The sequence below is a fragment of the Mus pahari genome, chromosome 20 (assembly GCF_900095145.1).
Source record: "Mus pahari chromosome 20, PAHARI_EIJ_v1.1, whole genome shotgun sequence".
NCBI classification, from domain to species: Eukaryota; Metazoa; Chordata; class Mammalia; order Rodentia; family Muridae; genus Mus; species Mus pahari.
The window spans coordinates 12,566,929-12,591,886 of NC_034609.1; the positions used below are offsets into that span (position 1 = coordinate 12,566,929).

A 24,958-nucleotide genomic window follows, 5' to 3' on the forward strand; every position below is an offset into this window, starting at 1 on the left:
ACTTTTTTTTTAGAATTTATCTAATGTTAATAGCATTATGGATACTTGGGCCAGAGAATGGGTAAGAGCCTATGGACAAAATAAAAGTCCCTCTTCAAAGCTAGAAGCTTGTCTAGGCATGGCTTTGCACAGCACAGGCAGGAATGTGGGCAGTGGTCATTCTCCATGTAACTCTCTGAGCTAGCACCAGAATTATAGGTTTGCTTCTTGTGTGAAAACTTTAGATGCTCTGTGAGTTTGTTGCTTTTTTAGTGACTGTATTAAGCAGAACAGAAGCTGAAGATGGATGGAGAGAAGTCAGAATGATATCATCAAAAGGAACAAATTGCAGAGCCCAAATTTAGACCCCTAAGCTGCTCTGAATGAATGATGGTGTTGGCTTTAAGTTAAGTCAACCCTAGTCACAGGCTTTTTTTTTTTTTTTTTTTTTTTTTAAATGATAGGATCTCATGCATGTCGTTCAGGCTGGCTTTGAATTCACTGTTAGAGCTGAAGACCTCAAACTACTGATATTCCCACCTCCACTTTTTTTTTTTTAAAGATTTATTTATTATTATAATATCTAAGTACACTGTAGCTGTCTTCAGATGCACCAGAAGAGGGTGTCAGATCTCATTACGGATGGTTGTGAGCCACCATGTGGTTGCTGGGATTTGAACTCAGGACCTTTGGAAGAGCAGTCAGTGCTCTTAACCACTGAGCCATCTCTCCAGCCCCCACCTCCACTTCTTGAATTATACTAAAAAATGAACCGGCACGTTCCTGCGCTTCTGCCGGCAACTCTCTGCCCTGGTGGCCTGGCTAGCCATGTACTGGAGGGCAATGGCTGACCGGTTTTTATCGCTTGACTTGTGAGACTAACTCACAACTCCAAGATCTCTCCATCCAACTTGCTAGGTTCCCTCTGGCAGGTCACTACCACGCCAATCCCATGCTTCAAGTCCCCCACACCTTTGTGGTGCACCTCAGGCAAACCCACACTTTGCTGCTGCACCTTTCGCTCTTGAACCTGGAGGAGACATGAAGGAAAACACACAAACTTAGTTCGTATTTCTCTGTCTTTCACATTAATCACAAGTGTTAGTTTAAAAAAAAAAAAAAAAAACAGTTGGAAGAAAATCTAGCTTACATTTTTTTCTATAGAACTTATATTTAGCTTTACAAAGTTTATAGCAAAATTGAGTGGAAGGTACAGGGATTCCTTATGACATTCTGCCCAGAGTGGCATAGTTGTTCAGTTAGTTCATCTTCACTGACATGTTGTTAGCGAGTGGTCCGTGATGTGTATCAGTGTTGTAGTTAATAGTTCATCTCAGTTGAGGGTTTCTACCCTACCTTGATCATTCAGTTCCCAGAGAAAAGACACACAACCTTTATATTTATAATAAGCCTAAATCAGCTCTAGAGCTGGGCAGTTATCAACCCTCTATGGCTAGTATGTCTACTACTCTATCAATAACCCTGAGTTATAACTTGCCATGTTGCATCTGGACAGCTTTTAACTCCAGTTGGCCAGCCCTCATGTCATGTTTTCATTACTCGCCCACCCATCGAGCCTTCTCTCCACCTTTTCCCTCTCCACGAAGTCCTTGCCTCCTGCCCCAGCCCAAGAATCAAACTGCACCTCTCTGTCTTCTGTCCAGCTATAGGCATCTTTATTCACCAATTGGGGATAACCTGGGGAACAAGGTTACATAGCATTACTTGGGTCAACATGAGAATTTCCTCCCTGGGGGCAACCAAGGCCAGTATTTAGTAGTATTACAATATATAAAAACAGACTAAACCTCAACATATCAATATTCGCTGGAATTTCTAAACACAGTGAAATAATGGATCCAATATGCATCACATAAAATTGTTTTTATTGCCCCAGAATTCTTTGCTCTGTCTCCCAACTCTTGGCAGCCACTGAGCCTTCTCCCCCACCCCCGCAAGAAGTCTTACAGTTGGAATCACACAGTACAGCCTTTGGGTTTTTTTTTTTTTTTTTTTTTTTTTTTGGTTTTTCAAGACAGGGTTTCTCTGTATAGCCCTGGTTGTCCTGGAACTCACTTGGTAGACCAGACTGGCCTCAAACTAAGAAATCCGCCTGCCTCTGCCTCCCAAGTGCTGGGATTAAAGGCGTGCGCCACCACCGCCTGGCTCAGTTGAATTTGGCTTCTTTCACTCAGCAGCCAGCATTTAAGGCCCCTTTAAAATTTTCCTGGCTTGATAGCTCTCTTCACTCTCATGCTGGTGATCTTCCATTGTGCTGATGGCCATCTGGGGAGCCGCGAAAGGCCCATTCTATATGTCCTGGTGTAAGCTTTTGGGAGCATGTTTTTAGCTTCCTGGATTGCTGGATTATAAACTTTGAGAATGTTTGTCTATTGATTGATTGACAGACAGGTCCTCACTGTGTAGCCCTAGTACAGAACTCAAAGAGATGTGCTGGCCTCTGTTGGGATTAGAAGCATGTACCACCACTTCTGGCCTCTAGCTTATCTTCTCATTCTCTCTTTAATTTTTTTTTTCCCCAAAACCTTTAAAACACACACACAAACAAAAAGATAAAAAGAAAGTATGTGGAAGCTGGGGCAATGTCTTAGTGGTTAAGAGCACTAGCTTCTGTCCCAGAGAACCTGGGTTCTATTTCCAACACCCACATATTGACTCACAACTGTCTGGCCTCTGAGTACACAGACATGCAGGCAAAATACAATATTTAATAATGACAACACAGATTGTGAGTGGTGACCCAGTGACTGGGATCAGACCTACACACACATTAAATTATGCCTGTATTGAATTGTAAAATTAATTGTCTGTTAATGGTGCTAGCTTATTTCCTGAGGGTTTGTTTTGTGTCCAGTAAACAGTAAACCTTGTAGAGATACAGATAGAAGCTGCCCAATATCTGCAGTCTTGTTCTCCCCACTCAGCAGGTGGGAATGAGGCTGTCTGTGTAAAATGCTTCCCCCAGCACAGGCTGGCTGGCTGTATAAAGCTTAGGTGTTTTGTTTTTTTGTTTGTTTGTTTGTTTATAATTGCTACTTTAAGGAAGAAAGAGGACCTGGGACCTGTGGCCCAGGGTGCTCGGACTGGAGTGCCTCTGCGTGTGTGCCTTTGGTGGGTTTTGAGCAGAAAGAATTTGGTAAGCTATCAGATAAGCATGTGAAGAAAGGTGGACCTGGGAAGCAGAGACCAGAGGAGAAAATCCTGGTGACAGTTGGGACTGGGAGTAAGATGATCTTTGGTTCTGGTCTTGTGGCATTTGAGGTGACAGCCTGGCAGAGGTGTCTGGCATTAAGCTGGAATGCCTGAACTGGCGAACTATGTTTCTGTTTCTATTATGAATTCTGGAACCTTCTGGAGCCACTTACATTGCTTTGTGGTTTTGTAGGGCTTGATCGCTTAGCGTCTTGGTATAGTTGAGAAAAATTAAATGGTATAGAAAGTTGTAAGTGCCTGGCCTTCCCTGGAGGAAAATACCACCAGCTGTTAGAGCCACTTTGGAAGTTTGTCTCAAATTTGAGTATGTAATTCTGACACCAGCAGACGCTCCTTGAATGTGTTTGAACGTGTATGGTGCTGTCTGTACCAAAGTTCTGACAAAGTCGTGGGCTTGGGTCCTCCTTGCTCCCTGGTGGCTGTGCTGCCCCCCATTTGACCACAGAATTCCTTCCACAGTTGCTCAGGCTCCCTAGTTACACAGGTAGAACCTTTGCGCTACAAGGTAAGATTATTAAAATAGTTTTCTCTAGTTGATATATTTCCTTTTTACAAAGATTTAGTTTTAAAAAATTCATGCCACTAACATATACATTTTATAAAATGGGTCATGTAAAAGTATACATTTAAAAACAGTAAATCCGGGCTGGTGAGATGGCTTAGTGGGTAAGAGCACCCGACTGCTCTTCTGAAGGTCTGGAGTTCAAATGCCAGCAACCACATGGTGGCTCACAACCATCCATAACAAGATCTGATGCCCTCTTCTGGAGTGTCTGAAGACAACTACAGTGTACTTACATATAATAAATAAATAAATCTTTAAAAAAACAAACAAACAAACAAACAGTAAATCCCTTCTCTTCCATGTCACTGCTTCAGCTTAATCACTGCTAATAGTAAGTTCCAGATCTTGATTTGTGAGAACAGGGAAGTGTACACCTATCCAAGAGAAGCACATACACGTGTATATAACATGTATCATGTGGGACACTAACTGGAGAAGACAGCTCTTATGACCATTATGTCACTGAGCAGACTGTAATCCTCACTGGAAAAGTAGACAACAGATTCATGCTGGTGATGGAAATCCTTCTGGGTTCTGTTATGGACTGTAAGTTTTTAGCATTTCCTGATCATGAGTTCTGTGCTGTGCATCCTTGTACCTGTGCCTTTAAATTACCCTTATGAAACACTTCTGAAGAATAGGATTAGAGAATTTGGAAATTGCATGAACCTCTGAGAGATTTGATAACTTATACTTCCACCTGTAGCATCTATGTTCTTTTCATATATCCTTTTCAAAAAGTGTCCACTCTTAGCTACACTAAGACTTAACTAAGACTAGTTACTAATAGTTCTTGGGTGGGTCAGTCCTTTTGTGTAGCATTAGATCCTTGTGTTAAGAAGCCTGGATGGAGTTTGTAACAGACCTTGTTTTACCTTTGTGTTTGCATATTCCATGCCCTTATAAGAGGAGTGTGATTCTTTGCCTACTCTTAGAAGGAAAGTACTGTTACCCAAATGGAGGACACTTGGCTAGAACAATCAAATCCAGCTTCTCTTGTCCTCTCCAAACACAGACCACCTTTGTGTCCAGGTGTGTAGGGGTTTCCAGTCTGTACCCGGGAAGCTATCGATTCTGTAGCAGACATCAGCTGGTCCCCTGGTCTAGTTCATGCTAACCCTACTTACCCAGGGATAGCAACAGAGCTTATATCACTGGTGGCCCCAGCCCAGGTTGTTGGGGCAGTATGCTAGAGCTGCTTCCAGGACTAAAAACCACTTTTACTAGCTTATCTTATAAAAGCTACCTTTAAGGAATAAATGACAGAGATGCAAAAACACAGGATGGTCTGGAGGCTCCCCAGTTCTGTGCCAGTAGAATTGAGATGTGCCCCCTCCTGGCTCTTGCTCACCCTCAGGGAAGCTCCAGCATGTTCTATCAGTAAGCTCTGCTAGACCAGGCCTTTATCCTGTAAACATGATCAGCTGGGATCTTCTCCCTGATGTCAAGGTGGCAGAGAGCAACATGAAGCCTCCTCTCTTACCCTGGTCTTCACAGCATCATCACAGTGCAGTCCACCATCAGCCAGGTATCAGTGGACAGAAAAGCATGCACTGCCTAAATGATTCCAAAGATTACAAGGTTGTATTTCAGGAATCAGGGACAGAAAGAAACCAAATCATAATTCTTATAATTAGGGCAGTGCTGCATAGTGTAATCTTGGTCATAGAGCTCAGTTCTCAAGATGTGCAATTTATAATTTTATCTGAGCTTCATTGGGTGTGTGATGTTTCATAGAATGTCCTGGTGTTGCTGTGATCCAGATCCTGGAGAAACTGCTTTCTGTGCATAGTTAGATGGTTCTAGAGGCATGCAGCTGAATTGGTGTGTGAAAGACAGCCTACAGAACTTTTCTCTGTCCTAATTTATTCTGTCATGATATCAAGCTTATACCCAGCCAAGAGTGGGCGCTTCAGAGACAGAATTTAGTCTCTGCAGTACTTAGTCAGTAAGCACTTAGATTCATGTGATTTTATGTTAGCAAAGTCATATAGGCCAGGCTGGAGAGATGATTTAGTGATCAGTGCTTAGTGAGCAGCACTGGCTGCTCTTCCAGAGGTCCTGAGTTCAATTCCCAGCAACTACATGGTGGATCACAACCATCTGTAATGGGATCTGATGCTCTCTTCTTATGTGTCTAAGTGTACTAATATACATAAAATAAATAAATAAATAAATAAAAATGTTTCAAGATAGGAAGAGAAAAAAGCAAACAGGCCAAAGAGACTCAAAAGTACTGAAAAGTCTGCTTTGAAAGTTTATGAAAAATGTACCAAGATTTATTACTGTTTGCATTGTGCATGTCACTAGTTGCATAGAGAAAGACAGGGTATATTTGGCATGAGTAAGAGGACCCTATCCGGCCTGAGACGGGTCTCCTTTTCTTACTGATGAAAGGCATTTTGCTTTAGTAGCTTGGCTTCACACAGATGGTTGCATTGGCACATGATCATCTATAACCTTGGAGATGGGAAGACAGCAGGCCTGCCTGAGCTGCATAACAAGACCCTGGTTTAAAAACTAAAATAAAACTGTGGGGGCTGGAGAGATGGCTCACTGGTTAATAGCAACTGTCTGCTCTTCTAGAGGTCTTGAGTTCAATTCCCAGCAACCACATGGTGGCTCACAACCATCTGTAAAGGAATATGATGCCCTCTTCTGGTGTGTCTGGAAACAGCTACAGTGTAATATAAATAAAACAAATCTTTAGGGAAAAAAAAGAACATAAAATCCTTTAAAAAAAAAAAAAAAAAAAAAACTGTAGCAGGGATTCTCTTGACAAGTATGCACAGGGTCCCGGGTTCTTCTAGCAACTTCAGGAGCTAAAGAAATACAGTAACTTCTGGGAGCAGAAGGGAGATGTTAGTTCATAGACTATTAAGTACGTGCATACCCTTTCTTTCATAGTGCTTGGTATCCAATCCCGGCCTCCTCATCACATGCTAGGCAAATACTTTTACCGCTAAACTGAAGCCTAACCCTTAGGGAAATCCTGTCTTAAAACTTGTAGAACCCCGAATAACTTCCTGTCAAATTAATGTGCTGGCAGAAAGCCCAGGATCACAGCACTGAAAGCAAATTTAGAATCTTCCCTACCTTACCATTGTGTTCAGAAATTCCTTCTGTAGGGTCTTCGCTTTATGATTGTCTAGTTTGTTTTCATGTATATTAACAAGGACCTGTGGTCCCTTTCTGAAACCTGTCTGAGGTGCAGCAGTGCAGAACAGACCACTAGTACCCTTTACAAACCCTGCTTTGATGATTTTTTTCCTCTGTTCTTGGATAGGGATGGCTCAGGACAAGGCTCAGTTTGGCAAGTCCTGTCCATCCTATATACATTCCCAGCGAACACATTCAGAGAACAGACTCTCTTGACTGGTGTCTTCTGACCTAAACTTTAACTGGCAGGTGGACTCTACATTTCTGTCTGCATTGAATCACAAATCATGTAAGGAAACCTTTATATGGTAGAGGTAGTCAAGTTTTCAGTTCTTCCCCCTGGCTAGCATCCTGCAGAGAACTGCTTTATCTCGAAGCTACAGATAAACTCTCATAACGTACCCCTGACCTCTTCACCTGCCCAATCCCAGAAGCACCTTATCTGCTGAGCCATCTTGCTGTCTCTTGGGAGTTTCTGTTTTATTTTGGATACATGATTTCACTATGTAGTCCTGGCTGGCCTGAAGCTTGCTGTATGCACCAGGGTGACCTCAAACTTACAGACATCTACCTGCTTGAGCTTTGGGACCTTGGGACGTTTAAGATCCAGACATTACTCAGTATTACATGGCAAACAGGCAGCTTCTGTCCTACATGGGACTCTTGCTTGGCAGGGTGTCCTGCACATGGGCAAGGGAACATAACCCTAGAGCCACATGTCCGAGGCACATAACTGTCCTCAGGCAGGGCCTGAGCTAGAACTCAGAGGATTTTTTAGGCAGCAGAAGAGGCAAGAACAAAAGGTTAGTTGCTCCACCGGTCACATTTTTTTAAGTCATCAGTGCCTCATGAGGTACAAGTTGCAGCCAGTGAAAGTGAAAAAGAAAGGATTTTCCCTTCCTCAAAGGTAGTTTTGGTCTACTTGAGTTTCTGTCTTCCTGCTCCATGGCCAGTGGACTTTCTAATTGCAGATACCCTCTCTAGGGTACCCCTGATTTCTTCCCCTTCCAATCCTAGGGAGAGCTTAATGCGTGCTTCTCTTGGGTCTCTTCCCACTTCCTCTCTCCAGGGTAACTCCCCAGGGTCTCAGGGACTTGGAAGCAAGGAGTGGCTTTGGTTCTGCCCAAGGCCCAGTTGTCCTTTGGTCCCAGCCAGCTGTCTGTGTGTACGGTGTTTCCAAGCTCCTTTCTGTTCTAGGTCTTCTGTGATGATGTGTTGCTCTGTCCATCTGATATGATCTTAACTACTCCACATTGTAGTCGAGGTCTCTCCAACCCTCCCTTTTAATTTCCTCTTTTTCTTTTCTTTCCCTTCCTTCTCTTTGTCTCCCCTTCTCTTTTCATTGAACATGCTCTATCACCGAGCCACACCTTCAGCCTAGCATGGCCTTCTTAGCTTTGTCATTATCCTGAGCCTGTCTTCCCCATCAGATACACCCCATACACGTCTGTATGCCCTTCCTGACGGCCTGTCTACATGAGATGCTTGTGTGTTTGGTTTCATGCCTTGCCCACTGTATCTCTGGAAGCCTGCAGCTCTTTCTCAGAGCCCTTCGCTGCCTGACATTCTTCTCAGGGCACTGCTGGGTCACTGACTAGCTTGTTTGTTTGACAGTTAATTTGTTAAGCAAGTGCCATACTGTTTTGCTACTTGTGGCAGGTGGGATTCAGGAAGCTCTGCTGCCTGCACTCAGGGCCTCCCTTCCCCCTTTGTGCCTGCAGAGTCTGAAGCCTGGCCTGTATGACTTTGGTTTTTAGAAAGAAAAAGGAAGGGAAAAACTCACCTACAGCTTGGGAGAGAACCACACAAGGGATTTCTTTCTTTTAATTAAATTCTGTATATTACCACTTTAACTTGTATGATTGTAATATTAAAATGAAGGCAAAAATTTGCAAGTATAAGTTTATCAACTGAATTATAAGACTTTTAAGATTATTCACAAAACTGACTTCTTATTGAATTGGACCTGCTCACATTTGCTTTCTGCTTTTTTCTTCAGTCTGCATGAAGAAATCAGTGATTTTTATGAGTACATGTCTCCCAGACCGGAGGAAGAGAAGATGCGGATGGAGGTAGTGAGCAGGATCGAGAGTGTGATTAAGGAGCTCTGGCCCAGTGCTGACGTGAGTACTTGTCCTGGACCTGGGCTTGAGGCAGAGCCTGCCTGCCTGCCCCAGACTGTCTTACGTAGAGACTCACTCACACTATAAGTGCTTTGGTAGGGGTAGTCTACTTTATTTTGCAGCAGGGTCTTACGATGTCACACCCATGGCCAGCCCTGAACTCAAGCCTCCTTAAGCTTCCCAGACATGTGTCACACCCAGCTTTGGTCAAATCACATCTCAAAGGCAAACTGTGTCCTCCAGCCTTTCGACTTTAGGGTTTAGTGATGACTTTCTTCCTTCCACTCAGATGCTTTACCCTAAACCTGTCCCCCTTAGTTCTGAGTAGCACCCAGTAACATGGACAGAGCTTAGGGTCATTAATGCAAGGAAAAGATAGGTCCTGCCTCAGTACAGTAGTTACTGGAAGGGATTTATCAAGGCTTCATCTTTGTGTTTACTCTAGCCTGTCAGTGTAAATATTACAGTTGGCTTGTAGCTGACGGCATTTTTTTTTTTGCTACTTGAAGTTGACTGTCTTGGGCAAATGCAGGCGAGTGTCTGCCTCTCATTATAAACAACTCTTTGTTCCCCTGGCCAACTTCTTTTGATCACTCAGTCAGTGAACAGGATTATTGCCTGAGTCTCCACTTGTGTGTAGCTCTTATTATTGGCATTAATACTTCATTTTTTAGTGATTCTTTCAGGTCTACTATAGAATCCTTGCTGTGCAAAGAGTAACTAACTGACTTTGTTGCATAGTTACCTTACACCTTCCTGAAGTGATGTAAGGGAAGCCAGGGGCAGGGTTGTCCATTTGGCAAAAGAAAGAGGTTCAAATGTAGGTAAAGAATGGAAGGGAAGGCATGGGTGTTCAGTGAGCAGCTGCCCTTCACTGCACTGGGACTGCTCCCTTGCCCAGCTAGTTCTGTTCCCTGGGGCAGAGCAGAGATGGCTCTGCCTGGCATGCCTCTGTAAGCACTGCTGACATCTAGTGGCTAGAGAGGGAAGCTGCTGGCAGTGCCATGACCAGCACTGACACTATAGCAAGGGAGAACCTGCCACAGGTTAAGATGCCTCAATCTTTCCACCTTTCTGAGGTACGCAGTTGTTTTCATACAAATAGAAATACAGAGATATGGCTAGGTTCCTGGGACTTTGTTCAGCATTTTCCTGACTCGGCTTACAGATACATGTATAATTGCCTGGGTGCCACTGTCCTCAGTGGGCCAAGATTCTTAGTTGATGGCCCTTCAGGATCTTGTACAGGCTTCTCCTGGTACTCTCTTGCACCGACCTACACATCAGCACATGGTCAGCAGCTGAAATATTCTGAATTCATGAGAGAACTCCTGCAGAGAGGACAGAATTAAGGATTTGTGATGTTCCTTGTTTTGTAAAAGAATACTAACTAGCCTTTGAAACATAACTTGTGTAACTTGTGTATAATGTATACACATGTATATTATTATGTATATGTAGGCATGTGTGTAGAGGTCAGTTTGTATAGAGTCAGGTTTTGTCTATCTCTGTATGTGGTCTGGGCATCAGGCTTGCAGAGTGAGCATCTTCAACTGCTGAGCCATCTCGATGGCCTCAACATCTCTGATTTAGATTATAAGCTATGCTCTGAGTGAATGCCTGTGAGGCATGGTGTCCCTACTTTAGGAAAGCTTTGTATTGGGACCTATCCATTCTAAAACACTAGTAGAGGGCAAAAGGGACGTGCATTTCTCTATAGGCACCTTAATGTGATTTTTCTCCCCTTGTTCTAGGTCCAGATATTTGGAAGTTTTAAAACTGGCCTGTATTTACCTACCAGGTTAGTATATTGATGAAGTTTTGAAGGGATTACTGTCCACCGGGGCTATTGAATGTGTCTGAGTAGAAATGGGGCTTGTTTGTTTATTGTTTTTGAGGTAGGGTCTCTGTGTAGTCTGGGCTGTCTGTCCTAAAGCTTGGTGAGAACAGTTGTCATAAGTGAGATATAGAAAAGGCACATAAATAATGAGATTGGAAGTAAATGTGTGTATTTACACACTGGGAGCCAGCTTGGTGCTGCTCTGGCTTTATGCAGCTTAATAGTCAGGTCACATTTCATTGAGACAGCACACCTGAAGTTTAATACCAGAAAGCTCTAGGAAAAAAACAAACAAACCAAAAAACCATTCACTGATAGAATTTAATATGTTTGAGGTTTTGTTTCTGTCAGCATTTTTCTTATGTCTGGGGCCTGAGATCTGTGAAATACCCGAGGGTATGAGGTTGCTAAAATTGACACTCCCTGCTTCTCCTCTCCTCACCTCCGCTTTCCTTCCAAAACTTACCATCAGCACACTCTCTGCTTCATGCTCTGAAGCAGAAAGGGAAAAAGATTCTGTTACCCTAACCTGAAGTTGGTAAGCATAATTGTCAGCTACAATAGAGACCTGATTGATGCTTCTTAAAACCTCCTCACACATGTCCCTACAGTGACATTGATCTTGTGGTGTTTGGGAAGTGGGAGAACCTTCCTCTCTGGACCCTGGAAGAAGCCCTTCGGAAACACAAAGTCGCTGACGAGGATTCCGTGAAAGTTCTAGACAAAGCAACGGTAAGTTCTTAGCATTGTGTCTTTGTGAGCCTTATTACCTGCAGGAGAAACTTGGACTCTAATCTCACATAGCACAGTTGGGATGTGACTCAGTGAATTGTTTTGTGAATGTCACAGTGACTATGCATAAAGACTGTTATTGGTGAATCAAAATAACTTGTCCAGGCTATACATTTCTTTAAGAATAATAGCCAATTTTTCATGTGTAATGCAGTCAGAACTTCAGTATAAAAATAGATTACTAGTTGGGCAGTAGTGGCACAGGCCTGTAATCCCAGCACTTGGGAGGCACAGGCAGGCGATCTTAGTTTGAGGCCAGCCTGGTCTACAGTGTGAGTTTGTTTCTGTTAAATAGTCCCTAGTTATAACAGAAGATATTGTTCTCTTATTTTGCATTTGAGATCTTGTAAACCAAGGCCTTTTTTTTTTTTTTTTTCAAAAAAGGTTTATTATGCAAAATGCTAACTTTTATAAAAAGTTTAATATACAATCACATGATTACAGAAAATCACCTTCCTGTAAAAAAGGTACAAAAGCTATATACTCTATTATAGAGTTCATCATAATCAGGGCAGCAGAGCTTTTCTCCAAGGAAACCAGAAGACCAGCTCTTATGCTGCCTTGGCAGAGTGCGCTTTTTTTTTTTTTTTTTTTTTTTTTTTAAATGATATGTTTTTATTTTGTGTGTGTGTTTTGGGTCTACAGCAGAGGGCTTTAGATCCTCTAGAGCAGATTTGCAAGCAGATTGAGCCACAATGTGGGTGCTAGGAATTGAACTTAAACTCTCTAAGTGACAACTCTTAGCCATTGAGCCATCTCTATAGCCTCTGAAGTCATGCTTTCTATAGAGAAGTCCTGTACCAAAAAATGTTTAAAATAAAATATATTGTATTTTATTTATTGCTTTTTATGAACTTTTTCATTTACTTATGTGTGTGCACGCCCCCCCCCACACACACACACACATACACACTCATGCCCTGTGTAGGTCTGTGGGTCAGAGGACAGTGTGGTACAGTTAGTTCTCTCCTCTCTGTGAGCTGGAGGCCCAGCTCAGGTTATCAAGCTTGGCAGCAGATGCCTTTGCCTGCTGCGCTGGCTGGTGCCTGGTCCTCAGAGCACTTCATGGTTTTGTGGTCTTGTGAGAAGCATAGAGATCACAGGTCTAGCTAGTGACCTTGCATCCTGATTCTGCCACTTACTTTGGGAGACTATTTTAAACTTTTATGTCTTCTTTTTCTAGGTTCCTATTATTAAATTAACAGATTCTTTTACTGAAGTGAAAGTTGATATCAGCTTTAATGTCCAGAATGGCGTGAGAGCAGCAGACCTCATTAAAGATTTTACTAAGGTCAGAGCCTTGCTATATATAGTCTATATTGTGAAGCTTTTAAGAAAGTTTGTCTCGAGCGACTGCTGTGCTGTGCTGTGCTGTGCTGTGCTGTCTTCTGCCCAGCTATTATGTGTGCATGTGGCTGACACATGACTGCATTTCTTGTGCTTCCAGTTGATGGGTTCATGAAAGGTCGTGGACACTTGTGAAGACCAATTCTGTTCCTTAGGCTGAGTGACATGGGAGTTGAGCTGGCACAAGTTGACTCCGGACAGTTTTTAATCTCCAAGTTTAGATTAGAATCTTTCCCAGGGAGCCTTTTTTTTTTTTTTTTTAAATCCCAAATTCTCTGTCAGGGGATACTTGCAAGTCTTACTACTTTATCTTGAAGTAATGTTAGTTTATTTCAATTGCTTCCAAACAAGTTGCCAGCATTATACTCAGAACATTTTACAGCCCCAGACAGTGGCTGGGCCCCAGAGCTGAAAGCATTCTTTCCAATGCACTCCCCGCTCTTAAGCAGTTCTCCAGTTTCTAGACACCTCTGTTTTTTTTTTGTTGTTGTTGTTGTTGTTTTTATTTATTTATTTATTATTTTTTCAAACAGGATTTCTTGTGTAGCCCTGGCTGTCCTGGAACTAACTTTGTAGACCAGGTTAGCCTTGAACTCACAGAGATCCTCCTGCCTCTGCCTCCCACATGCTGGGATTAAAGGCATGCGCCACCACTGTCCTGTCTTTTGCTTGTTATTCTGAGGCAGAGTCTCACTATGTGGTTGACCTCAAGCTTTTAATCTTTCTAGCACAGTATCTAGGATTGCTGGGATCATAGTTGTGTCCTACTGTGGCTTCTGCCTGCTGGACCTTGCTTCCCTTTCCCTGTCAGGCATGAGAGAATGCAGAAAATAGAAAGAAAAAGAAAAATATCTCTTTTGCAGGGTTTTTTTATATATATATATATATATGTATATGGCTTTTCATAAAAAGAAACTAGACGTTCCAAATTGTTTGCTTACTAACAAACAATAGAAGATGACATGAAAAGCCATGGCCATCCTCTGTAGGGGGCCTTGTCTTCTGTGCCCGGAGGGTTATATCTGTCAGCTCTAAGAGCCCTGCCCCGTCTTCTGTAAAGTAGGAAGAGCAGGCCTGGGTGGTGGTCTGTCCATTGGGTGATAGCAGGCAAGACTGTGTGTACTTGGGTAGCTGCAGAATGGAATGGGGGACCTTGCTGTACAGTGGAAAGCTTCACACAAATGATTTCTTGACTTTCTTACTGGATTAGTGCCTTAAATGTTGAGGTGCTTTGACCTTTGTGCTATTTCTGTTGTCTGTTTTAAGAGACCATTCTGTGATCATAATAATATGGTTAGATGGTTAGTGTCTTTGTTCAGACAGCATGTGGCCGCCATTATTTACATCACCATGAGGAGAAAGCCTTTTACTACTTAGAAAGGTGACTTTGAAAATTGAATATATTATATATATCTACCAAATTTTGTATTATAAGGACCAATTTATGCCCCTGGTGATGCTTTGGGCTATTAAAATATAGAAATTCATTGAAAATGTAATTTCATTTCTCTTTCAGAAATATCCTGTATTGCCATACTTGGTTTTAGTATTGAAACAGTTCTTATTACAGAGGGACCTTAATGAAGTATTTACAGGTGGAATTGGTTCTTATAGTCTCTTTTTAATGGCAGTCAGTTTCCTTCAGGTAAGTTGTGTGGGTGTGCTGTATCAGTGTGCACTGGAAAAAAGATAAACTACTTGCAGAAACATTTGGGGAGAAAATTTAAATCAAGAATTTTTACAGTACTTCTCCTTAAACTGGGTACCTTTCATATAGTTTAGCAAATTAGTATTTAAACATTCCTAGGAGAGAGATTGAGACTTCAGTAGACATGTTAACATGTAATGTTTGGCCTGGTTTCTATAAATGTGGATGCAATAACAGCCCAAAACACAGGGCTGTCTGGAGCTCACTGGTCAGTCAGCAAGCTCTGGGTTCAGTAAAAGACTTTATTTTAGATGGAAAGTGATTATGGAAGACAGCTGACATCAGCAGTAGACATTGGCTCCTGCATGCCTCTGTACTTAGACATGCATTTGTACACACACCACTTGAACATATATACTCAAGCTCACGCGCATACACACGCAGCGGCACACACAGGGTCTGGGAAATGGCTCAGTCAGTAAAGTACTTGCCATTGCAAGCATGAGAATCTGAGTTTGGATCACTGAAGCCCACTAACAAGCTGGACGTAGCTTGTAGGTGCTTACAGTCCCAGCACTGGAGAGGCAGAGACAAGAGGATCTCTGGGGCTAGCTGGCCCGCCAGTGTAGCCCACTGGGTTCAGTACTTCAGTGACAGACACTCTTTTACTTGCCTACCATGCATAAAGTCTAGGTTCCATTCCTTAGCACTGTTATCTAAAAACAACAAGTATGGTGGCCAGATGTTGTGGCAGACAGATCTCTGTGAGTTCAAGGCCAGCCTGGTCTACATAGTGAATTCCAGGACAGCCAGAACTACATAGTGAGACCCTGTGTTGATAAACCTAAGTATATATATTATAATATATCGTGGGCAGTGATTTAGGAAGACACCTCATCAACTACTGTCTTTGATATGCATATATACAAACACACACCAGAAATAAGAATACATTTAAAGCAATTAGCCGTGTAAGTTCAGCTGTAATTGAGACATGTTCTTTGAACAAGAGTTCTAGTTTTGCCTGTTTGGCAATGGTTGCCAGTAACCAGACTGCTGAGAGAGGTGAATTCCCTGATGTGGTTCATACTCAGCCTTACCCACCTGGTCTATACCCATGGTGCATTGCATGGTTTTTGTAGCATCAGCATAGCTGTCAACTGGTACAAAATCACGATGATGATAATAGAGAGTGCTCATAGAAGTTGGGATCTCACTCATACTCCCTCCTTCAGAACAGAGAAAATCCAAAATAATTTCTTCCTTTTTTTTTTTTTTTCTGTTTTAGTTACATCCCAGGGAAGACGCTTGTATCCCCAATACAAACTATGGTGTTCTCTTAATAGAGTTTTTTGAATTATATGGACGGCACTTCAATTACTTAAAGACTGGCATCCGGATAAAGGATGGTGGTTCCTATGTGGCCAAAGATGAAGTACAGAAAAATATGCTTGATGGCTACCGGCCGTCAATGCTTTATATCGAAGATCCTTTACAACCAGGTACTGGGATTAGGTGACTGTAGGCTTCAGAGGGGGCGTCACAGTCCACGCATGCTTTACTCTGTTCAGATGAAAAATGCTTATTTCTAAGTAACACTTGTTCAAAATATTCTTATCATACTAAAAGAGACAAATACTCCAGAAAAAAACACCTGCTAGACTTCCACATAAGTTGGGGTAGTATCCACTTGACTTTCAAAGCCAAGCATAAAGGAACTCACTGTGGGCTGGCATTTCCAGCTAATTGTCAGCAGGGCTTTAACGAGGTAAGATGGGGGACTGGAGAGATGGCTCAATGGTTAAGAGCACTGAATGCTCTTCCAGGGGTCCTGAGTTCAATTCCCAGCAACCGCATGGTGGCTCACAACCATCTGTAATGGATGTAATGGGATCCGATGCCCTCTTTTGGTGTGTCTGAAGACAGTGGCAGTGTACTCACATACATAAAATAAATAAATCTTATAAATAAATAATAAATAAGTAAAAAAGGAGGAAAGGCGGAAGTCCCCAGACAGCCGTGAGCATGGGCAGAAAAGCTCCAGGAGACTGTACTTACTTATGTTCTGACTGCTGCTTTTCATTTTGTGTGCCCTCTCTGTATGGTTCTAGCTTTGGTAGTGACTCGAGAGTGGACGGAGTGCCAGTTTCTGCTTCACTTCTACAGCGTTAAATGTATTTGCTTATGATGTGGAGACGTATGTTCAGAGCTAATACAGACAAAGAACAGGCAGATAGCACCCTTCCTTCCTTACTGTTTTCAATGTAGCTTGGCTTTATTCCGAGGAGAAAATAGCCAGCTGTTTGTATATGTGATAGGTGAATCCTTGCTGGGCTAAAGTTGTCTGCAGGCAGTGGGTGGGTGTTCCATAGCAAAGCACTGTGCAGGTCTTCCAAGGCTGACAGTCCACTCATGATAGTTCTCCCATGAGCAGCTATCACCCTTGTTCCTGGGCAAGGGCTCATCAGCCTTCTTTCATATTAACCAGCAGCCAGGTTTACTTGTCTCCGTATCCATTTCTTTTAAAGGTAATGATGTTGGAAGGAGTTCCTATGGGGCCATGCAGGTGAAACAGGCCTTTGATTATGCCTATGTGGTATTGAGTCATGCAGTATCGCCGATTGCAAAGTACTACCCCAACAATGAAGCAGAGAGGTAAAAGTCTAGCCCAGGCCAGCCTGTGTGTTGAGAGTGGTTGGTACTTCTTAACTTTAACTCAATGTACACCTCTTGTTTTTTTAACCCGTGCAGCATATTAGGTAGAATAATTAGAGTGACGGATGAAGTTGCCACGTATAGAGATTGGATATCAAAACAGTGGGGCTTGCAGAATAGGCCTGAGCCATCATGCAATGGTAAGACCTTCTCCTTGACGGTGAACTGGGTCTTAGAGGCTTTTTCTATGTTTTGTGTATTTAATGGGAAGAAACGTTTTCCAATCTTTTGCCACTTTTTCAGGAAATGGTGTTACCTTGATAGTAGATACTCAGCAGTTAGATAAATGTAATAATAATCTGTCTGAAGACAATGAAGCCCTTGGAAAATGTAGAAGTAAAGCCTCGGAATCTCTTAGTAAACACTCTTCAAACTCTTCATCAGGTCCAGTGTCCTCCTCCTCTGCCACGCAGTCCAGCTCTAGTGACGTCGTAAGTATGCACAGCGGCCCCAGCCTGCTCTTTGGAGGGCACTCAGGCACCAGGGGGATTTCAAATGCCTTTCATTCTTGGGCTTTTTCCCCAGCATTTTTTTTTTTTTTTTTAAGAAAATTGAAAATCTAGTGAAGGTAGAACCCGTCAGTGATGGCTATAGCATCCCATGCTCCGTTTGCATTGACCTGCTTATTATATTTCTAACTCTCTGTCCCATAGCTCCTGGATTTAGATGGCTGCTTCTTCTTTATTCCTCACTAAGTTTTAGGACCATACTCCTGTCACTCAGACCTCTAGTAAGAGAATGTCCTCTCACTCATTCCAGGAGATGCCTCCTAGCCCACAGTCCCCAGTCTCGCCTCCAGAGGGCACCCCTGTCCTTGTAAAGGATTTTCTACACCACATTCGTTTTCCATGTAGGGGCTCATAGAGCTGTGACCCCATGGTATAGAATATTATTTGTAAGGCAGCTTTCACTTTCTTAAGTTGTTTTTTTTTTTAACTTGTTTTTGAGATTCCTAATTGAATTGTTAATTGATAAAATTTGCCTATCAGAAAGTTCATGTAACTCTAGGTTGTGTGTGTGTGTGTGTGTGTGTGTGTGTGTGTGTGTGTGTGTGTTTTCTGGAACTCACTATGTAGACTAGGCTGGCCTCAAACTCAGATTCAACTGCTTCTGCCTCCCAAGTGCTAGGATTAAAGGCTCAGTTTTGAGTTTTTAATGTATTCAGTATTACACAGCTACTTTCACTCTTAATTTAAGGTTATTTCCAGCTAGGCATGGTGGCACGTGCCTTCAGTTCCAGCACTCGGGAGGCAGAGGGAGATAGTCCCTCACCAGGGCCATATAGAGAGATGGTGTCTCAGTCCCCCTGCCCTTCCCCTAATATCCATGTTATTTAGTAACCTCTCCCAGCCCCCCTTTCCCATAATCTTTGGTCTACTTCCTGTCTCTGTTATGATGAATAACAGCTCACATTAAATTTTCGTTGTAAAAAATTTGAGTCTACTTAATTAAAGTTTAAGGTAAATTTGTCTTTCCTTTGAATTTTGACTTTAATATGTGATTGCAAAATGTCCTATTAGGGTCTTGGAGGTACGAGCATGTGCCCTGGGTTTAGTCCTCTGCACTGCAAAAATCAGGCTTGGTGGTGCATACCTATAATCCCAATAATAGGGAGGGTGGAAGCAGGTGTATCAGGAGCAGGAGTTAAAGACATGCTCTGTTGCATAGTGAGTTGGAGCCCAGCCTGCATTAAATGAGACTGTGTCTCAAAGAAAAAGGAGAAAAGAAAGAAACAATATTCTACATAACAATATGATGGCATATTGTTATGGAGTCATAAATATTGATGTGCTGGATCCTGTGTCTGTGGGTTTCCTTGTGTTTGGGAGACAGAATGAATGCTAAGCTAGATGTCCCTGGTAGAGACTACCTTGAAAAGAAGGGTTTAGCTATGATGCTGACATGTCAGGCAGTGTACCAGCATAAAGCAGCAACAAAGCAGATGGAGCTTAGAGCAAGCATCCCTGTCCTAGGTCCCTCCCTCTTTATGGTGATCTTCTATTGTTTATATGACTTGCTATTAAAAAAGTTCACATCAACTGGAAGTCACAACTGATTCACGTTCACAACTGATTTAAAAAAAGTCAGTGACTTGGCAATAACTAGAAGTACATGGTGGAATAGATCACATGTTTGCAGAAGGGGCTGGGAAATGACTCAGTGGGACAGAGGTGCTAGCTGTGCAAGCAAGAGGACTTGAGTGTGAACACCCCGTGTCCCCTGACCTGAGTGTGACCTGAATCCCTTTGAAACAGTCATGACTGTGTTTGCCTGCAGCTGTACTGCTGGGAGCAGAAGCTTCTCATTCAGTGAGGGACCCTGTCTCAGAAAATAAAGTAGAGGGATAGAGGAAGACAAAAACTGTTGTCTGGTCTCTGACTGCATGCTTTGGATGCACACACACACCCTCCCTCACACAGCATTCAATGTAAAGCTCCTTAACTCCAAGATGTGTCTGTTTAGACTAGAAAGTACTTAGCCAAAATTGTTGCCCGTCTGAGTTCTGAATGTGAAAAGTACTAATATATTGCTTTATCCATGTGACTTGTGTTAGGATTCTGATGCAACGCCATGCAAAACCCCCAAACAGCTGCTCTGCCGTCCACCCACTGTCACCCGGGTAGGCTCACAGGATGTCTCCTTGGAGGTCTCTCAGGCAGTTGGGAAAGTGCAGAGCACTCAAACCACTAACACACCCAACAACACCAACAAATCACAGGTGGGTAGAGTCTGTGCTTGTCACTCCTAGAGTTCAGTTTCAGATAGACGTTCTTTTTTAGCTTTTACTTTTAAAATGTGCATTTATTAAAGCATTTATAACAAGTATGAATAACCTATCCATATTTACTAGAGTTGGTAGAATTTTCACGGCATTCGTTGCTTCTTTCCATGTTCATAAGCTCCATCAGACCCACACATTCTCATGCCTCTACTAAACACTAATATTTCACAGGGGTAAATTTTCTCAGCACTTTCTAAAGTGTTGAGAAAATACATTATTTTGTTGTACTTACTGCTGTACAGATCAGATAACAGTTGTGTTTTTATAGATTGAAAACCACATAAACTTATCCAGTTAGAATTAAATTTCAATTCTTGTCTCATACTATTATTGGAAGAATAAATAATGAAACACAGCCCGAAAAAGCAGAAATCATAAAGTGGCAACATAGTGTCCCATTGACTAGCACAGGCTCAGGTGTGTTTTTTCCTGTTCCTCAGCAGTGGGAAGTGTGGCCTTGAACATCCCATCTGGCCCCTCTGTTTTACTTTATCATCTGCTGGACAGAGTTATATACCTCCCTTTTCTATAAAATGATGACAAAAAATAGTCTACCTTTTAAATTTATAATGAATAAATTTATAACGAATACTATGTTAATAATTATAGAAATGCTTAGAACAATTAGAAAATGTTTAGCATATATTAAACATCATAGTTAGAATTTCTTACATGTGCACAGTTGTTACACTTAAACTCTCTTAGTTAAAGAATGAACTATTTTGTCAAACCAGATGTCCTGAAGCTCCTTTCAAAATAAGGTTGTAACATAGTAATATAGAACTTAGTGCTAGCCAAGCCATGAGCATTGGGGCTGAGGATGTAGCTGAGTGTAGAGCAGGCTGGTGAGTGGTCTCCGGCTGTGCTTGAAGTGCACTGTTATGGATGTCTGCAGCATCCCTAGAAACAGAGTTCTTTGTTCTTACTTGATACTTGTTGCTGAGGACAATTACCAGGTAGCCGGGCAACAGGTTCAGTTGGTTAACATAAGCTTTGACTTACTTTGACTATTTTTAGTTGCCAAATAGTATTACTAATTTGCCATGATTAATGAATCAGGCAAGAGAAGAAGCTTTTGATACTGATCTGTGGTAAAAATTTTCTTTCCCATCCTCAGCAGGGACCATAGGGAAAGGTCTCTCCTCTTGGAAGTTGTGATTTGACTCTCCCGGTCCACTGTACCTCCACAGTCTTAGCTTGGGCACCAAATGCAGATGCAAGGAGGGGCAGGGCTAACCAGGGACTGGTGCCAGTAGGAGCCACAAGAGCTGTCATTGGGAACAGGAAAGAAGCCGCCACGGCTCCTGACCTGCCTCTGAACTGCTTAGGTCTCATGACCTCCTCCGGTAGTGCTCCTTAGCATGTTGTGTGAGGATCCTTGAGGAAGCTTTCATGTTGTACACATGCTGTCAGGAAGGGGAGCTAGAGAGTTCAGCCCTGTTAGTCCTCTTTTTCTAGCCTCTAGAACAGTCTGTGATAGCTAGGTGCGATGGCACACCCCTTTAATCCCAGCACTTGGGAGGGGGAGGTAGGCAGATCTCAGAGTGTTTGAGGCCAGATTGAACTGCATAGGAAGGAAGATCCAGATTGGCCAGGGTGACAGTGTGGGACTCTCAAAGAATGGCATGTGTGGGAGTTGGCAGTGGGGGACCATGTTAAGTGTGTGCCTGTCCCTTTCTAGTCTGGGAGGGGCCCTGCATGCATGCAGGTGGGCAGTGGGCAGCTCTGCTCCATTTCTCACTGCTTTCTTCTTCTGCAGCATGGATCAGCAAGGCTCTTCCGTTCTTCCAGCAAAGGCTTCCAAGGTACAGCTCAAACCAGCCATGGTGCCTTGATGACAAGCAAACAGCATCAAGGCAAATCCAATACTCAGTATTACCATGGCAAAAAGAGGAGACACAAGAGGGACGCGCCCCTCTCAGAGCTTTGTAGATAGTCGGCGCTCTGCCACGGACCGTCTTCTGTGTGCAATGATCTCGTGCTCAGGACAGTTGCACAGGGACTCCTGGGACGGCAGGAGCCTCACACTGTTCAGACGTTGATTTAGCAACCGCGTTTTTTCCCAGCTCGCCACGGAATGGATCATGAAGACTGACAACTGCAAAAACAAAAAGCAAGCAAAAAAGGGGGAAAAGGCTGCTTATGTGATAAGTCATGTGCTACAACAGGGTCATTTTAAGATTTAAAGCTTGAATGTAAAGTAAATATATTTCTCATTGGCTTTATGCAGAGTTATAGGGGATAGTGCTGAGTGTGGGTAGCTGACAGGAAGAGAGAGCAGTTTCAAGGAGATGGGTGGGAAGGTAAGCAAGAGCATCTCATAGGAAGCCAGGCTCCGAGGGGAAAGGGATTTGTGCATGGTTTTTTTTTTTTTAAATAATTTTGCATATATTTGCCATTTTATTGTGTATATATATATATAGAAGACCATATAGGAAATTGATATTTGTAATAGTGGATTTGTTAATACTTTTTACATAACATTACTATTTGAATTGTAAACAGATTTTTTTCTCAGGATTAGTTTGAAAAATAATTGAGTTGTCGTCACTCTTAACACATGCAGGGAAGTGATTAGCTCTGGTCCTGTCTGTTTTCTTCAGCATTGAAATGACTTCATAGAACCCTTGTGACCTGCTTCGAATTTCTTTCCTCTCTAAAGAAAAGGTTTATGGTGGCAAATGATGTTTATTTTATTTTGTAAAAAAGAGAAAAATGTACTATGTACTTGTGTATACACTGAATAACCTCTAGTCGTCTCTCAGAATGAACACACCTGCTCTCCAGTGCTGCTGTCTTCCTGGGCACTGGGCCTTAGCAGGGCTTGTGTGTGGTTCCTAGCAGTCTTTTCTTCCCCTCCCTCCTCTTCTTCCTCAAAGGAAACGAAAGGCCTTCCTGGGCCTGGGCTCTTCCTGTCACAGTGCGGCTGACCTCTAGCTCCACAGCCCTCGTTCACTCGCATGCTGGTTCCTCTGACCCTGCGTCCCATGTGCTTGTGGTGTCCTCTCATTCTTTCTAGGTTCCTGCTTACTACTGTGAGAGAGAGAGTAACTGTAAACAGCTTTAATTAAATCATACTTATAAAAAACTATTTTCTTATACTCCACTTTATGCTTTTGGTATTGTTGATCTTTAAAAATTAAATGGTCTTTGATAATGGATCGATTTTGTATTGCCTTATTAAGACCAAATACTTCTTGTCATCCCATTCTTTATCCTTTCCTTTAATGGAATTGCTGTCTTTAATTAAAACTTTGTAAACACTGGCTTGTTTTAATCATCCCGTAACTTTGGCTGTGGTCAGCTACAAGCGCAGACGTGTCATCCTGTTACTCCTCCCCTGTAGAGTCTTGAGACTCAGTGGGGTACTTAACAGAATGCATTGTACACGCTCCGCTCACTCGCTCGCTCGCTTGCTCGGCAGCAGAGTGGTCTTGGAGGTGAAAGCCCTCGTGTATATGTGGCTCTGTTCAGTATAGCCATTTCCGAGATGGAATTCTTTTCTATGTGTATGTGTGAAGTACTGTTGGCATTTAGGCATTTCTTTTCTATACACTTAGGAAATACTGAAGACCAATCAGACCACTAACGGACACTTAGTGCAACTTTTTATAATGAGAATAATGCTATAAAGTAAGACCAAAAAAAAACGGTGTCATCACTGGAATTAACAATTTTCAATATGTTCGTATTTTAATTTACAATGGGAAAAAAGAATGTGTTCCACAACTGGAAACTCACAGTACTGTGTAAACTGTGGAAGATTTTAAATGTCATGTTATTTTGACTGTCCTCAATTTTAGAGTCACGTTTTATTCTGATCAGAATTTTTATCAAGATGTTGAAGTTTTGTTGTTTTGAAACTAGTTTGTCATAACATATTGTGCATAATCACAGTATTTATTTTGTAGGGCTTGTGAATGTGTAGACTTATGTTTACTGCTAAGGGAACAATTATTTATAAAATAATATTAAATCCAGTATTAGCTGCCTATTTCAGACACTTAACACCTGCAAAGATCTGTGTTACATTTACCACACTGAAGTTTTTTTTAAAGAATCACCCTCATTGTTGAAAGTAAATGTACTCTTAGGTGGGTTATTAGTGCCCAATAAGCATGTGATTATATTAAGGTGGTGGTAGCGGGAAGATAATCTTGATTCCATTGGGAATCTTAGGTTTTCGTAAATTTATTGGGAAAATAGTTTTTCCTGTACTGCTGATGTTTCTTTTTGGTAAACAGTATCTTTCTAAAAGAAAAAGCATGAAGGAGAATTGAGGTGTGTATACATTTCCCCAGATGACCAGCATTGTATTCGTGAATACTGTGTATCTGGAATGAGCAGCGTGCAAGCTGTTCATTTTTCAATCTGAAGTAAAATACTTTCAAGAACTTTTAGTTTGCCTGCTCATTTGTTCTGTACATTGTATCTTTTGTATCTGACTCCCATCTGTCTTGAATGTCTTCAATACTTTGGATGAAGATTTTTGTAGCTGTCTCTGATACTATCTTAACCATTCTGGTTGGTCCTTCCGTACCCATGGATCTCTGGTATTCCTGGGTATTCATAGAGGGGAATTTGTTTACAAACATTGCCTCCTTGTGGTGAAGTTTTCTGGTGGTCACACTTGTGTATCTGCCCTAAGGAGCAATTAACTACTACTATGTAGCAGCAGTGCCAGGGCCTGGAGAGGGAGCCACAGAAAAGAGCCTCCATCTGAAAGTAAGTTTCTCTTTGCTGGAGTTACAGTGTGCCCTGCATGGTCAGTCCC

At 42.3% G+C, this 24,958-nt stretch overlaps 1 protein-coding gene across 3 annotated transcripts in view; it reads left to right on the forward strand.

Moving 5' to 3' along the window:
* Positions 1–24,579, forward strand: part of Tent4b (terminal nucleotidyltransferase 4B) — a 60,884-nt gene extending 36,305 nt beyond the window's left edge. For 2 of the 3 annotated variants that reach the window (XM_021220287.1, XM_021220286.2), the window contains 11 exons: positions 8,937–9,060; positions 10,815–10,861; positions 11,512–11,632; positions 12,876–12,983; positions 14,556–14,684; positions 15,976–16,189; positions 17,216–17,342; positions 17,439–17,542; positions 17,646–17,833; positions 19,957–20,121; positions 21,944–24,579. In XM_021220287.1, the coding sequence (XP_021075946.1) occupies positions 8,937–9,060; positions 10,815–10,861; positions 11,512–11,632; positions 12,876–12,983; positions 14,556–14,684; positions 15,976–16,189; positions 17,216–17,342; positions 17,439–17,542; positions 17,646–17,833; positions 19,957–20,121; positions 21,944–22,120 (1,504 nt within the window). In that variant the 3' untranslated portion in view covers positions 22,121–24,579. The remainder of the gene's footprint in view (positions 1–8,936; positions 9,061–10,814; positions 10,862–11,511; positions 11,633–12,875; positions 12,984–14,555; positions 14,685–15,975; positions 16,190–17,215; positions 17,343–17,438; positions 17,543–17,645; positions 17,834–19,956; positions 20,122–21,943) is intronic. The other variant, XM_021220290.2, reaches the window with a different exon arrangement.
* The last annotated feature ends 379 nt before the right edge of the window (positions 24,580–24,958 follow it).